Raw genomic sequence first — 15,112 nt, 5'->3', positions numbered from 1 at the left:
CCAATTATCGATCGCGTCTGCAAGCGGTCTATTGGCAAAACGTGCGCGTGACATCAGACACACACAACAAGGGTTCCTCCATAAAGCCTACAGGTTTTTATGACAGATATTATTAAATATCCAGGACACACTATAATAATTCACACTTTTGTTTGCGAATGAGCACTTTTCTATGTACTGTAAAAAAAAAACATTGGCAAAATGTGCGTGTGACATCTGACACACAGTAATGGTTGTTCAATAAAGCCTACAGGTTTTTATGGCATATATTAAACATCTACTACACACTTCATCATGAGATCAAGAGTCGCCTTTGTGCGCAGCTTTTTGGGCATCTTGAACTGGTTATAACTGGCCGTGGAAGTCGCTATTATGAAGTCTTGCAATTTCTTGAAGGATCCTGGGCGAACGATCATCACGCGAGCCTCGCAGATGGTGCCAACTTGGCGGTAGTGGTCGTAGAACTCGTGCTGCTTGCGAAGTGACTGGTCGAACTGAAGGAAATAACGAATTAAAATAGTGCCATTTAAAAGAGTTAATGATATGTTTTATCTCCAAAGAATCATCAGCAAAAATGGCGACAGCTGTTAAAGCAGGAGCTACAAGCTTACTTTGAAATCGATTTATTGATAACAAAATTGTGTGTCTGTGTAGGCCTATGCCAAAAAAAAAAAAAAAAAAAAAAAAAATCGGGATAATTACCAATGACTTCTGCTCCTCTGATAAACGGAAGCCGTCCACTGATTCCAACTCGATGAACAGTAGGTACAACATGTCAAAATCAACTGTTTGGAAACAAAAGAAAACTCACGGAATTTTCTGATATTTTGGAAACGAGACCGAGATTTCTAAAACACTGTGCCAATCATTTTATTTACCATGCTCCGCGTCCTCGTACATCAATGGACTCTCTGCGCATGTCCAGTCCACCAGCGTCGCCCCTTGCCAGCTGGTCAAGCTCTCCTGTATGGCGTTGTTCACTACAAGCTTGTCAATCTTCTCGCTCCGTAAATTCAACAGCTCGCCAGTTCTGAGTATACAAGAGCATTTTCAATTCAAGTATTGTCAACAATTGTTAAAGTTAAATATTATCAATTGAGTACTTTTCAATGATGTACAAAAAGTGTATCTGGGACATTGAACACCGATGCTTTACCTGTTTCAGATTTATAAAATTGAGTTGTACAGGGTGAGTACAAAAAAAAGAAACCCAAATGTCGGGCCATTGTTTTAGTGAAGTTCTGCATGTAGCACTTTCAATTTCAAGTTACGGAATTTTAAACATAACCACCGTTTTAAAGTTCTGTCCACGGATCACCAAAAAAAAGGTCCGCGTTCTTTCAGCAAAACGAGAACAATCTACACACATCCCTGTGTGATTTGTTTTCGTTTTGCTGAACGAACACTTACCTTCTTGTGATCCGTGGACAGAACTTTAAAACGGTGGTTGTGTTTAAAATTCCGTCACTTGAAAAGTACACAAGTAATTTGAATGATTCTTGTACCAATAGAAAGCTTATGAATTGGGCTTTCATATCCTAGATTTTGAAAGTGCTACATGCAGAACTTCACTAAAACAATAGTCCTGACATTTGGGTTTCGCTTTTTTTTACTGTATACATATATAAACATTTCATTTACACAACGCCATTTTGCATAGATCGGCGCTAAGCTTACCTGTATTTCACTTGAATCACCGGGCAGTTGTCATGGAAACCTACAACCTCCACCACGTCGCCCATGCGGTAGCGGTAAAACCCACTTACGGTCGTTATGACTATCTCGTAGCGTTTTCCAACCTCGATCTCATCCAGAAATAAAGTCTTTGGATTTGCCTCCTCACTAGATGAAATACAAGTATTTTTAATTACTTTAAAATTTCATTTTTTGTGTTCAGTTGATACGAAGCATCTGAATTGTGTAAAATGTACACTGCAGTAATCCGCTTACTCTTGAAATATCACTTCATCATGAACTGTAGATTCAGTGTTTTATTCTTAAAAATATTAAATTTCCATTTTCTTTGGCTCTTGTAAGATAGTCCATTGCCAGGCTCAGTTTTGTTTGAATGACCTATATCGTTGAAGTGTCATCCTTTACTTCAAGTTCCAGTATTGTGGACATAGGCCTACCTCTTCCTAAAAATGAAATAGGCCTAGTCGGGACTTATCGCAATAAAATATTACAAGCTATGTTTACAGTAAAATAAAAATTAAGATCAAATAGGGAAAGTGTCATTAAGCAGGAAGTGTTCTAAAAAAACCCAATGACGTCAACGAACGAAGTTGTGAAAAAAACTAGGTATCGATTATCTTTCCGAAAATCTCACTTTCACAGTCTGTGTGCGCCAGGTTTTCATGCGACGCGCATGACTCATGGAAAAGAGTTTATAACCTTGTTAACATAACATCAAGATCAATAGACTTACCAAGTTTCAAGAAAGAACTAATTGATATTTTGTGCTATCACCATATTGTTTATTTCATTACTTGTTTTCTACCTGAGATCTTCAGGAATAAACTCCGTCAAGGTTGTACTAGGGCTCAGCACATATTGCGGCGGTCTACCGTCCATCCACAAGTTGAAGCAAAGTAAACCTTCTGTGCAGCCGTAAGCGAATGTGTAAAGACGGGTGCCTAATATAAAATGGATAAAATGGGTCAAAATGAGCTCTTACGAAAGCACGAGGAACACGCGACAGCCACTGATCTCCATATCTGATTTTAGCCCATTGGCTGTTGGAATTGAAGAACAATAGATTGGTAAATAAAGTTATCCCATTTAATTAACATGTATGTCTACACTATTTACTCAACATAGTTCAAAAAATATTAAAATGGCAACAAACTATATTTCATATAATACTTTTCTGTTTGGAAAACTGTAGTTCCGTGTAGGCCTACTCTAAAACGACTCGGTGTTATTAATTTTGAAAAATGGGAGTGGTTGAAACTGGCTCCCTCCCCAATTCTAATTTAGGGATCGGGAACCAGTGCTATAGCTTCACTTATTTTTTTTTTACAGCTCAGTACAATGTTAGTGCCTCCGCCAAGGGGTTAGGTTTTGTGTGTTGGTGGTTGGTTGGTTGATTGGTTGGTGCGTTTGTCTGTGAACAGAATATTTCAAAAAGTTGTGAGTGGATTTTCATGAAAATTGTTTAAGGGACAGTCCTTAGTACCAATGCAAATCGATTAGATTTTGGAAGTGATTTGGATCTGCCTTTGGATGCAGGACTTTAAAACAAAATTCACTCATTATATGCATGTAAAACTTTCACCAGATCGCTCTGTGCACAGGTTCGTGTGCGTGGCACTGACCAAGTGACCCTTTATGCCTTGTAACCCACCTATTCTAACCACACAGGTCAATGGACTATACCATTTTGTACAATGGGGAAGTTAAAGATGTTTTAAATGTGCAATAAAGTATCGAAGCCCATTTGATATGCGAGGCTGTATGGGTGTGCTCACAATATGGTGTGGAATTGTTCAGCCTTGGTTGAGGTGTGCGCTCTCTGAGTGCTTTCTATAGCTCAACACGTAACTACACGAACTGTATTTTACTCACCTTTGGTGTATTTGGCTTTGAGTTTCTGCTCATAGCCAGAGATATCTACGGTCACAAAGCAATTCAGATGCGGCCAGATTCGCCCAAGGATACCAACAAAACCTCGAGCAAACTCTGCTCTCAACTCATCAGCCCTGGCTGGGTTGGCCTTCAATGCAGCATCCAGCGAACGTCGTATCTCCGCATCAATGTTCAGTCTAGGATTGATCCTGCCTGTAGAAAGATCCTCCAAGAACATGTCTTGCTCATCTTCCAGCATGGAGAACGCCCTGTACACCTGTGACGCGAATGGAGCATAGAACATGCAGATGTTTTTGTCGTTCAGTGCGAAGAGAAGGTGGACGTAGGTGGCTTCGAAATCCGTAGAAATCTGGAAAGCACTAAAGGGTGAATTCTGGAGCATGCTTAGCATGAATTCTGCACTGGAACTATTCTCGGGCACGAATACCGCTGGTGTAATAGGCAGTCCTGACTTGGTAAGCTTCTGTGCCGGTTTGCAGTACAACCCGACAATTTTCTGTATGGGGCTCGACCCTACTGCCTGTAAAGCGACCACGAGTCCCAACCCACTGTCATCATATACCATTGGTATCAGCTTGCCCTTTCCCGTGGTGCCGGAGGAAATTCCAAACCTGTCCACTTTGGCTGCCACACATACGTTCTTCTCCCCGTCTGCCAGCCTCTGGAAGTAATCCTGGTAGTGATCATACTTGGTGAGTGGATGTTTGTCTCGGAAATCCTGCAGTGATTGGATGCCTGTCAAGTATCGTCTGCCGTACTCTGTATCTGCGTCGCGGGAGATCAGCTTTAGGAGAAACTTCTCCTGCGCCTTGCGTGGCTCTTTCCATAGCTTTTTAAGCTTATACAAACTGAATGGCGTGGTAAGGGTTGCAACTTGGAAGAGGATGTACTGCAGCAACAGTGTCTTGAGGCTGTGACTTTCGGAGCATCGGAGGGTTGAGATGTGAAAAGCTGTGACCGAGGACAAGGTGCCCAGAATCGCTAAGAAACCTGAAGACGACAAAATAACAAAACCAGCTGTTTGAAAAAAATGTCGATTTTTTTTTTTAAAGGTGTCATGACTGTGTTTGGTTAATTCTAGAAGATAATTATTAAACAAAAAATGGACTGAATTTTTCTTCCACTGAAGTCTGGAGGGACATATGGAAGATATGACATATGGAAGATAATCGGCATGTTGCAGGCAACATTTCAGCAAGTGGTATAGTTAGACACCTATTCCATGGTAAATAAGACTAATTAAAAGTGGTCGATTCCGGACCCATAGGGAACTCATGGATATTTTGTCCCCAACACCTTACCGAAAAGCCACGCCCACGACAGTGGCCAGCAGTTGTTAATGGCTACACAGTCTCCAATGGTGACGCGAGGTCATAAATATATTCTACATCATAATTATGATGGGGATAAAGCATGATTATATGCATACAGGACCCAACTGAACTTAAACATTTTAAAGTTAAATTAATTCCAGTTGTTTTCCATATTGACCAAGTCTTTCTTGGCTAATTTCGAATTTAAAAGCCTCAAGCAGCATCATGTTTATGATGCATTTAACTGAGTTAACATTCTTATACATTATCAAAGTCCATATAAAAGATTCTCTAATGATAACAAACTAGCAGATAAACTAAATACTAGCAATTTCTTAAACAAATATTTAAACTGTGAAATATAATTAGATTGTGGATAAAGTGGTCCACAAAGAAACTGTTCATTAATAATTTAATAGAGTTTTTTCCACTCACTTTGGTACCTATTAGCAAGGGCGGATCGGGGGGGGGGGCCAAATGGGGCCATGCCCCCCCCCCCCACAAAAAAAAGAAACCATTTTTTTTTTTAATGTGACATCGCAATAAAGGCAGGCGACGAGTACACCACCATCTTTTCCTCAAAAAAACATTGGTTAAAGTGGTCAGAAATTGCCTCAGATCGCACCACAGAGCATCTAGAATCCAAAAAAATTTCGGGGCCCTTAAGCGGGCCCCGAACCCCACGCCGTAATTTTTTTGACCCACTTTTTGGGGGGACCAAAGAATTTTTTGGCCCCCCATAAAATTGTGTTCTGGAACCGCCCTTGCCTTTTAGTGGCGATAATATTGTGCATGCATGGTGGCTCCGGATGGATATATCGTACATAATTATTAGCCCCAGTGTTGGCGACTACATTCACGATGTCGCAATTATTTGTAACAGTAATAATATTTGCTACAATAGGCCTATTCACTTTGTCGCAACTATTGGCTCATATTTGCTAGCCCAACTGCGTCTGGCCGTACAGTACTATCGCAAGCTCATTATTTAGTTGATGACCTTGTGTTTGTATGGCCAGCCGCGCCGCGCGCCCGACAAACGTCATAAACTATGATGCATATTCATTATCTTGCCCAAGCACGCCTGCATAATGCATACATTACAACGCGGCCGCCATTTTGAAATCGCATAGAGGGCGTTTTCAGGACGATATTTGTGGAAGATGATGACTGAAAGTCGCCTTTTGGCCAGATGGATGAAAATATTGAAACCAAAGAACGTGTTTTCGAAAAGGTATGAGTTGCTCTACGACTAAGAACCTTAACTTTGGAATTTTTTTGTCCTGGATGAAAAGATAATCTCGATAAAAATCTGTTGCAAAATCGCTACATCAGCGGCCAAAAACAATCAGTCTCTGTGGAAGCATTTGGCGTCTGGCCGTACTACAGAGCTTGCGATAGTACTGTACGGCCAGACGCAGTCGGGCTAATTATATGCGAGACCAAATTCACGATTCACACCAAATGAGTAATTTGCAAATTTAAATATCCTTTCAGGGCGACCTTATCATTGTGCAAGCAAAAGTGCAAAACAGCCGCTCATACATGAATGTGTGGGCATACAAGTTGTAGTGTGCCACATAAATTATGCCCAAGCATACAGCGCATAATGGCCTATTGGCCTACCATACCTGCTGCAACACGGCATAACCAAGTGGCGTCGTTGATGAAATACGCATTGATAACATACGCAGTGAAACCAGCAGACGCCAAGGCCCACAACACACACCGATGTTCCCACGTTACCGCCATGTTGAACCAATTTACTGAGGGTCGGAACGATAGATTGAAGTGTTCTATAGAACTCGTCCTACGTGCACGTTCACAATGAAAGGCTTGCTGGCATTGTGAACTTTAGTCCTTGGATTTCGATACTTCGAGTGCAGTCCTAGACTTACACAAGTCAACTGTTAGCATTTTGATCGCGGGAATTATAATGTAAGAATTACACAGTTTTTTGCTGGCACTCAGTATTTGATGCCAAGGGAACATGTTGTATCAAAGTTTTGGTTTGGAAGCGGGTTATGTTTAAAAAAGAAAAGAAAAGATAAAGTGCCTCCGAGTATGGGGGTATCCTTTTGTTACGAGAGACGCAGAAGATGATCGGCAAGGAGGCAACATTTCAGCAGGTGGTATGGTTAGACACATATTCCTTGGTAAATAAGACTAATTAAAAGTGGTCGATTCCGGACCACACATGGGGAACTCATGGATATTTGTCACGATCCCCTTACCGAAAGGCCACGCCCACATGACAGTGGCCAGCAGCAGTTGTTAATAGCTACATAGTCTCCAATGGTAACGCGAGGTCATAAACATATTCTACATCATATATGATGGGTATAAAACATGATTTAATACATACAGAACCCAACTGAACTTAAATATTTTAAAGTTAAATTAATTCCAGTTGTTTTCCATATTGACCAAGTCTTTCTTGGCTAATTTCGAATTTACAAGCCTCAAGCAGCATCATGTTTATGAAGCATTTAAATGAGTTAACATTCTTATACATTATTAAAGTCCATATAAAAGATTCTCCAATGATAACAAACTAGCAGATAAACTAAATACTAGCAATTTCTTAAACAAATATTTAAACTGTGAAATATAATTAGATTGTGGATAAAGTGGTCCACAAAGAAACTGTTCATTAATAATTTAACAGAGTTTTTTCCCACTCACTCTGGTACCTATTAGCAAGGGCGGATCCGGGGGGGGGGGGGGGCAAAGCAGGCAATGACTACACCACCATCTTTTCCTCAAAAAAACATTGGTTAAAGTGGTCAGAAATTGCCTCAGATCGCACCACAGAGCATCTAGAATCCAAAAAAAAAAAAAAACCGGGGCCCTTAAGCGGGTCCCGAACCCCACGCCGTAATTTTTTTGACCCACTTTTTTGGGGGACAAAATAGTTTTTGGCCCCCCAAAAAATTGTGTCCTGGAACCGGCCTTGCCTATTAGTGGCGATAATATTGTGCATGCATGGTGGCTCCGGATGGACATATCGCACATATTAGCCCCAGTGTTGGCGACTACATTCACGATGTCGCAATTATTTGTAACAGTAATAATATTTGCTACAATATTCACTTTGTCGCAACTATTGGCTCATAATATGCGAGACCAAATTCACGATTTAAACCAAATGTATAATGTTTGTAAATTTAAATGTCCTTTCAGTGCGACCTCAAATTATTGTGCAAGCAAAAGTACAAAACAGCCGCTCATGCATGACTGGGCAAGTTGTAGTGTGCCACATTATTATGCCCAAGCATACACCGCATATAATGGCCTATTGGCCTACCATACCTGCTGCAACACGGCACAACCAAGTGGCGTCGTTGATGAAATACGCATTGATAACATACGCAGTGAAACCAGCAGACGCCAAGGCCCACAACACACACCGATGTTCCCACGTTACCGCCATGTTGAACCAATTTACTGAGGGTCGGAACGATAGATTGAAGTGTTCTATAGAACTCGTACTACGTGCACGTTCACAATGAAAGGCTTGCTGGCACTGTGAACTTCAGTCTTTGGATTTCGATACTTCGATTGGCAGTCTTTAATAGACTTACTCAAGTCAACTTTTAGTATTTTGATCGCGGGAATCACAATGTATAGTGAGAATTATACAGTTTTTCGCTGGCACTCAGTATTTGATGCCAAGGGCCAATGCTGTATCAAAGTTTTGGTATGGAAGCGGGTTGTATTAATACAAGAATAAGAAAAAGTGCCTATGATTATTATGGGATATCCTTTTGCTACCACGGACGTGGAAGATAATCGGCATGTTGCAGGCAACATTCCAGCAAGTGGTATAGTTAGACACATATTCCATGGTAAATAAGACTAATTAAAAGTGGTCGATTCCGGACCACACATGGGGAACTCATGGATATTTGTCAAACCCCCCCCCCCTTACCGAAAGGCCACGCCCACATGACAGTGGCCAGCAGCAGTTGTTAATAGCTACATAGTCTCCAATGGAAACGCGAGGTCATAAACATATTCTACATCATATATGATGGGTATAAAGCATGATTTAATGCATACAGAACCCAACTGAACTTAAATATTTTAAAGTTAAATTAATTCCAGTTGTTTTCCATATTGACCAACTCTTTCTTGGCTAATTTCGAATTTACAAGCTTCAAGCAGCATCGTGTTTATGATGCATTTAACTGAGTTAACATTCTTATACATTATTAAAGTACAAATAAAAGATTCTCCAATGATAACAAACTAGCAGATAAACTAAAAAAACTAGCAATTTCTTCAACAAAAATTTAAACTGAGAAATATAATACAGACGAAAATACCTGCACTACTGACAACAATGGCACGAAACATGCGTCACTAAGAAAATCACCATTCGCCAAGCGAGCTTTCCAGTGACGTCACTTGAAAGAGTTCGGCAAGTCTGACCTCGTCCCCATGACACGGAGCAGTACGCTCCCACTAGCTCAGTCTGGCTGCTCTGTCTTTACTATTGTATTAAGGTTAGACCATGGGAACGAGGTTAAGAGTGGTTGTTTTATTGTGGTTGCACCCCCACCATGCTTGTTTTTTTTTCTCAAAAATTAAAATAAAAAAAATAATGAAAATATACATTTGATAATTCAAATAATAGGAAATGTATCAAAAAAATTCCACAAACCTGCTACTTATTCTTCTAGGCATCTGAAAGTTCATATCATGCCCTCCGTATTTGAACAATTTTAATGTTATTTAAAAAAAAAAACACTTCTGATTTTAATGTCTCATTTTCACACTACACCAACTTCTTAACTTTCCAGAGCCAGTGTTATTTCAACTTCTCATGACCTGGTAGGCAAATTCTGGTCTCTGTACATCTCGGGATTGCAACGACACTTTTAGATTCTTTGTTTTGCATTTACGGAAACCTATGCCAAATATATCTCTAAAGTAACTGACTATAGTCTTTTGCATTCATAATAATTGTGGAGTGCTGTGCCCTCGTGGTTAAGGGCACTGGATTGGTGGTCTGTGGGTAATTCTGCAGGTTGTGGGTTCGAGTCCAGCCGAGGGTCATGGTGTGTGTGCCCTTGGGCAAGGCACTTTGTCACTCATTGCTTCTCTCCACCAAGGAGTAAATGGGTACCTGTGAGGGCAGAGATGGTTATTGTGATTGAATAAGCTTGAATAAGCTTGCTTGTGACTAACAGGCAGCATCGAGCTGTATACTCCCCAGGGAGCTGAGATGGTATTTGGAATGTTTTTAATTAGCCCAATGATCAGGGGTAATAATAATACTGTAAGCGCTGTGATTTATTTACTAATAAGAGCGTTCTTAAATGCCTATTATTATTATTATTAACGATTCACACTGTTGTTCGCGAATAAGCACTTTTCTGTGCACTGTAAAAAAAAACCCAAAGAAACAACACAATGGACCGATCCAGTAAGCCCCGCCCACTGCGCACTGGGCAAATTAACACGTGCTCCTCTCCAATGGGTGCGTTCGATTAGCTTACACGTGTAAGTTTCCCTTACACGAGAGCGTTCGTTTAGCCATCACGTGATTCTCGTGTCTGCTCCGGTGTCATACACCAGTACCCGAGCTGGCGAGCGGGTCTCTGGTGGAAGTCCCGGTGTAATGACGTAACGGGCTAGCCCGACTTAGCAAAAAGTAAACATGGCCGGCAGAATTTGCCGCGACGTAAGTACAAATGTACAGATTATGACGCAAATGGAAAGAAAAGTTTATTTATCAGACAAAATTAATTGGAAACTATGTGCAAGTTGTATGGTCCGTTTATTTTCAGGGACGGAACCCGACGGTTGGCTGCTATAGCTAGGCCAATGTCGTACCGAAAGCAGTCGAAAATCGCGGTACGGTACTAGCCATGGTAATCCTTACTTTTAGGACACCTCTATTTTGTACGAGTTCTGTTCAAAACTGACTTTTGCAGATGACTGTCCAGTACCAAAGTGACTTTTGCAGGCTAAGGAAGTTTTTTTTCTTCAGACAAACTCATGTTAGTTAATAATTTTGAAAGCACTTTCAAAGAAAATGTGACTTTCCTACTTTTTTTGCAGTTCGCCATCTTGCTTTTTAAATTTATTTTCTGTTTGTCATCGTCGTATTTAACCCCTCAGAAATCAAAACCCTGCCCTCTTTCTACAACATTAAACCTGGTGATATTCAAGAGGTGTCATTGGCAAATGTTCAAATGTGTCAATAAATATCAGAATGTCACTTTTCAGTGTCATTTAGTCAGCTGTTTTGGTGAGTCTTTTAACCTTATATAGAAAAGGGGTCCTAAAAGTAAGGATTACCCTAGCCATGGACTGGTCATGGCCGGATGGCTGCCGTAACAATAGCGATGGTTAAAAAAAGGAGTCTGAAAATGCACTTCACTCTCCATGATATAAATAAGTGGTGTCTGGATAGTATGATACTACGTTCTTAGCGATAGTTCAGTATATAGTCTCAATTATTATTTTGTTAATAACAGGGCCGGGCTTCGAAGAAAAAGGAGTTAGCCTAACATTAATTCAAATTTTAGTGACTATTGTTACGGCAGCCGTAATGCAGTTTTCAACTACTGTCGTTCAGCATTGCAGCAGTTTCCTTCTTTGTTTTTTTTTTTCTGTTTAATAATAATGCTGGGTCCTAGATTTAATTGTCTTCGTTGTAATTGTAATCAGTGGCTTGGGTGGATGTTTTAAGGGAGAGATAGAGCCTGAGAACCATTCGGTTGATATATCATTGTAGTCTATTTCCAACAGTTAAAAATCCTAACGTTATTACCGCCTTGTAATGATAGCAGTTGAAAATTGCATTACGACTGCAGTAATGATAGCCAAAACATATTTTTAAAGGCACGGGGAGGGGGGTATTGCCCTACAAATTATGGTGAAGTTATAGTAGTTTTAACTATTTGACCTTAAACCTGTTCCAGAATTTTTCATTCTTGAAGTTAAAATTTTGAATATTTGTGTTTTTTCATATTTAAATATGATTGTTCACACATACACACTAGTGTTTACAATTAAGGCCATTCATTTTCGAAAAATTTAGTATTTGATTATTTGAAACCGCATTTGACCTATTTGAACATTCAAAACTTGGCGTCAATTTTACACAAGTGGCCATTTGCCTGCAGAAAGTACACTGTACCTGTCCAAAATGTGCATGCCACACGAGTGTTTTGCAATAAATAATTTACAATAACTGGTCATTTGCTTTAACCTAGGATGGAAACAATGAACTGATGTCAACAAAAAAAGTTACTGTCAACAAAATGTGGCATCTGACAATAGGCCTAAAGTTTTTCTGTTGACAGCCTGGGCAAATACTGAATAGTCAGCTATGCTATTCCAATTACCGTTCAAAAGTAGAGCTCTAAATGTTTCTTGTTTTATTGCTTTGTTTTCTTTCAGATTCTGTTTGCGAAACTTGTTTTATGAAACATCATGAAGAGCTGCTTCAGGTAAACACTTATTAATCTTCATTTTTTTGAAAAAAAGGTACATCTTTGTATTTTGGATCATTTTTGCCCCAAAACAAGCAAATATTTTACCACATGACTTGAAATACATTTTTACCAGTGTTGTAGTCGAGTACTTTTTTCTGAGTACCGAGTACTGCCGAGTACTTGCGTTGCCGAGCATGAGTACTTGAACTTCCGAGTACAAGTACAGGTCTCCGAGCCCTTGTACTTGTACTTCCGAGTACGAGTACGAGTACGAGTACTTCCGAGTACAAGTACGTGTACTTCTATTTCCAAATACGGCCATAGGGCAATACAGACCTACTCACGGGTTGCTGTTAAATGTGTTTGTCCGGACGTGCACAGAGGAAAATCAGGAAACTTCGATTACTCCACAAACGCAGCCAATCCACCATTTCAAACTGTAAGTATCGATAAGATAAGGCTGCTATTCGAGTACGAGTACTTTGATGATCGAGTACAGTTTCGACATGTCGAGTACGAGCACTTTGCTGCCCGAGTACGAGTACCGTCATTTCGAGTACAAATACTTTGACATGCGAGTACCAGTTCAAGTACAAGTACACTTAAAAAAGTACTCGAGAAGTACTCGAGTACGAGTACCGAGTAGGAGTACTACAACACTGGTTTTTACAAAAAATCCAAAGAATCCAAATATATGTCACATTAGAACATCAATCACGTTGGACCTTTTCAAGTTTTCATAATCAACAGTAGTTTTTTTTTCCACAGGAAATCTAAGTAGACTCTCTCTTAATCAGAAGGTGCTCTCTTTTATTTTTGCAGATTTCAAGAGACATCTCATCTATTGGAGGTGTTCAAGGAAACGAGGCCCTCATCGGTGAAAAAGAAAGCGGTCAAGAGTCAAAAGAGGTCCAGCCCCCCCCCCCTCCCCGCCCTGCTTTTCAAATTTGCAGCACTTGCAGTGGCCTGAAATTTAGGGGAAAATGTTCTTGGGTCCACCCTTGGTGTCCCCTAAAAACAAGATGGTGCCTTCCCCTGCCCTCCAACCCCAACACTGAACAAATCCTGGCTCAGGCTAGCCACGGCATTTGAAGTGGCTGTGTGAGTTGCCTTTTCTTGTGCAAGCCTGGATGAAATTCCTTTATGATCTTTCAAGCTTTTGGGTTTATCCTCACACGTACTTTGCTGCTGGAATGCCTATTTCTTTTTATAAAGTTTTACTCACAGGCTTCTTGAACTTGACTCTTTCAGTTTACAATTAAGAGATTGCATCGACTAAAATTCATTTTCATGCACTAAAAACAACTAACTGGACACATTTCATTAGACTGAGTTTTGTGACTTGAGTCCAGTTGAGTCCTTATCAGAAAGTTACTCCTGTTGAGTTGAGTCATTAAGTCAAGAAGGCCGAGTTGAGTCACAGTTTGTGGTCAAGTTGAGTCAAATTTATGTTCGAGTCAATTTGATTTTCTGATATTTCAACACCTTATAATAAATTTATAAATAATTTTGGACTGGAAGAACATACACAAGACACCCATTTATTATGAAGATCCAAAGACGCGAGTCCCATCCATGTCAATACAATGTACACTGTATGTGCATTTTTTCTCCTAAGCCCTCGAACACACAATACAATGTTTGTTCAGATATTTTGTAAATAATGTGTTCATATATTAAAGAAGTATTTATTTGTCGGCCATATACACATATCTTTAAACAGTTGCTTTTTTGTTTTCCCTGAACAGAAAATTTACTTATTGTTTTTTATGAATAAAGGAGGTATTAATTACTAATAAATGGATCTTTATCATGTACCGACATAATCTTGTAAGCACTAAATAAGTTTAGAGTGTCAAAAGCAATGAAAACTGAAATAATAGTTATAATCCATGGATGATACACAGACAATTTTTTTATTTTCAATTTCGAGAAGCACGATATGCAAGAAAAAAAGTTTTTCAAGTTATGAAATGTCCAATGATTGTAGACTGAAGCAATAAGTTATATACTTTAATAGGCAAATGGAAGGTTATTTTCTAAATGTATTTCTTGAAAGTGTGTCAATAAATAAAAAAAGACACTGTGGCAATATTTTTGACGGCTTTTGTCTGCAATTTGTTGTCATGGACTCGACTCTCGATATTAAGGCCTAAGTTCAATTTATCAATAACACGCTTATGAAATGAACTTCTTTCAAGCCGAAAATGCCTCAACTTTTGGAACGAATTCCAAACGATTTAGGATGAAATTTACGTTTACATCGGTCTTTATGACATACTTGTCGATAATTTAGAGCAAATCTATTGATTCTGTCATTTATTTATCGTATTGCAATGATCTAGAGCTAATTAAATTAGCCGGATCGCCGCATCTCTATTTTCCCGGTGAGCAGACGCTGTGTGAACATTCACATTTGGCCCCGCCCCTTAACACCTTTGACCTTCATTTCCCCAGCATGCCATAGGCGAATACACCGCAGCGTTTGATTAGCCTCATTGCGTGGCTTTCCCTGGGTGTAACCCCGCGTATACACGTGTAAGCTAATCGAACGCACCCAATGTCACGCTGCATTTTCTTGCCTCACGCTTCATACGCGCGTGCACGCATGTCAGACATTTGTGTACGCACGTCGGACATAAATCGCGGCTGTGATTGGTCAGAACACCATTGGGCGGTGCTTACTGGATCGGTCCATAAACCGCTTGCATACGCGTTCGATAATCGACGCGCGAAGGCGCGCGAGGCCATGTTGTGGGA

General features: G+C 40.0%; 1 protein-coding gene and 1 long non-coding RNA gene across 3 annotated transcripts; one reads left to right on the top strand and one right to left on the bottom strand.

Moving 5' to 3' along the window:
- Positions 1-73: 73 nt before the first annotated feature.
- Positions 74-8,441, bottom strand: LOC119729520 (probable indole-3-acetic acid-amido synthetase GH3.8). 2 transcript variants are annotated; one of them, XM_038202110.1, is made up of 7 exons: positions 8,214-8,441; positions 3,568-4,578; positions 2,501-2,636; positions 1,678-1,842; positions 879-1,030; positions 703-785; positions 74-494 (listed from the first exon to the last, which is right to left on the bottom strand). In XM_038202110.1, exons 1-7 carry the CDS (start codon positions 8,332-8,334, stop codon positions 270-272), a joined length of 1,893 nt encoding a protein of 630 aa, XP_038058038.1. In that variant the 5' UTR covers positions 8,335-8,441; the 3' UTR covers positions 74-269. The 2 variants fall into 2 exon arrangements, with proteins under 2 accessions (XP_038058038.1, XP_038058039.1); XM_038202111.1 differs by lacking the exon at positions 8,214-8,441 and adding an exon at positions 6,533-6,753.
- Positions 8,442-10,386: 1,945 nt separating this feature from the next.
- LOC119729521 lies at positions 10,387-14,446 on the top strand. Its single transcript, XR_005271250.1, has 3 exons — positions 10,387-10,590; positions 12,318-12,367; positions 13,175-14,446. It is a non-coding gene; the product is annotated as an uncharacterized LOC119729521 (long non-coding RNA).
- Positions 14,447-15,112: the final 666 nt, after the last annotated feature.

This window comes from Patiria miniata, unplaced genomic scaffold (genome assembly GCF_015706575.1).
Source record: "Patiria miniata isolate m_02_andy unplaced genomic scaffold, ASM1570657v1 HiC_scaffold_21, whole genome shotgun sequence".
Lineage (NCBI taxonomy): Eukaryota > Metazoa > Echinodermata > Asteroidea > Valvatida > Asterinidae > Patiria > Patiria miniata.
The sequence above is the reverse complement of the archived record's forward strand: the minus strand, read 5'-3'. Positions and strand labels throughout refer to the sequence as shown.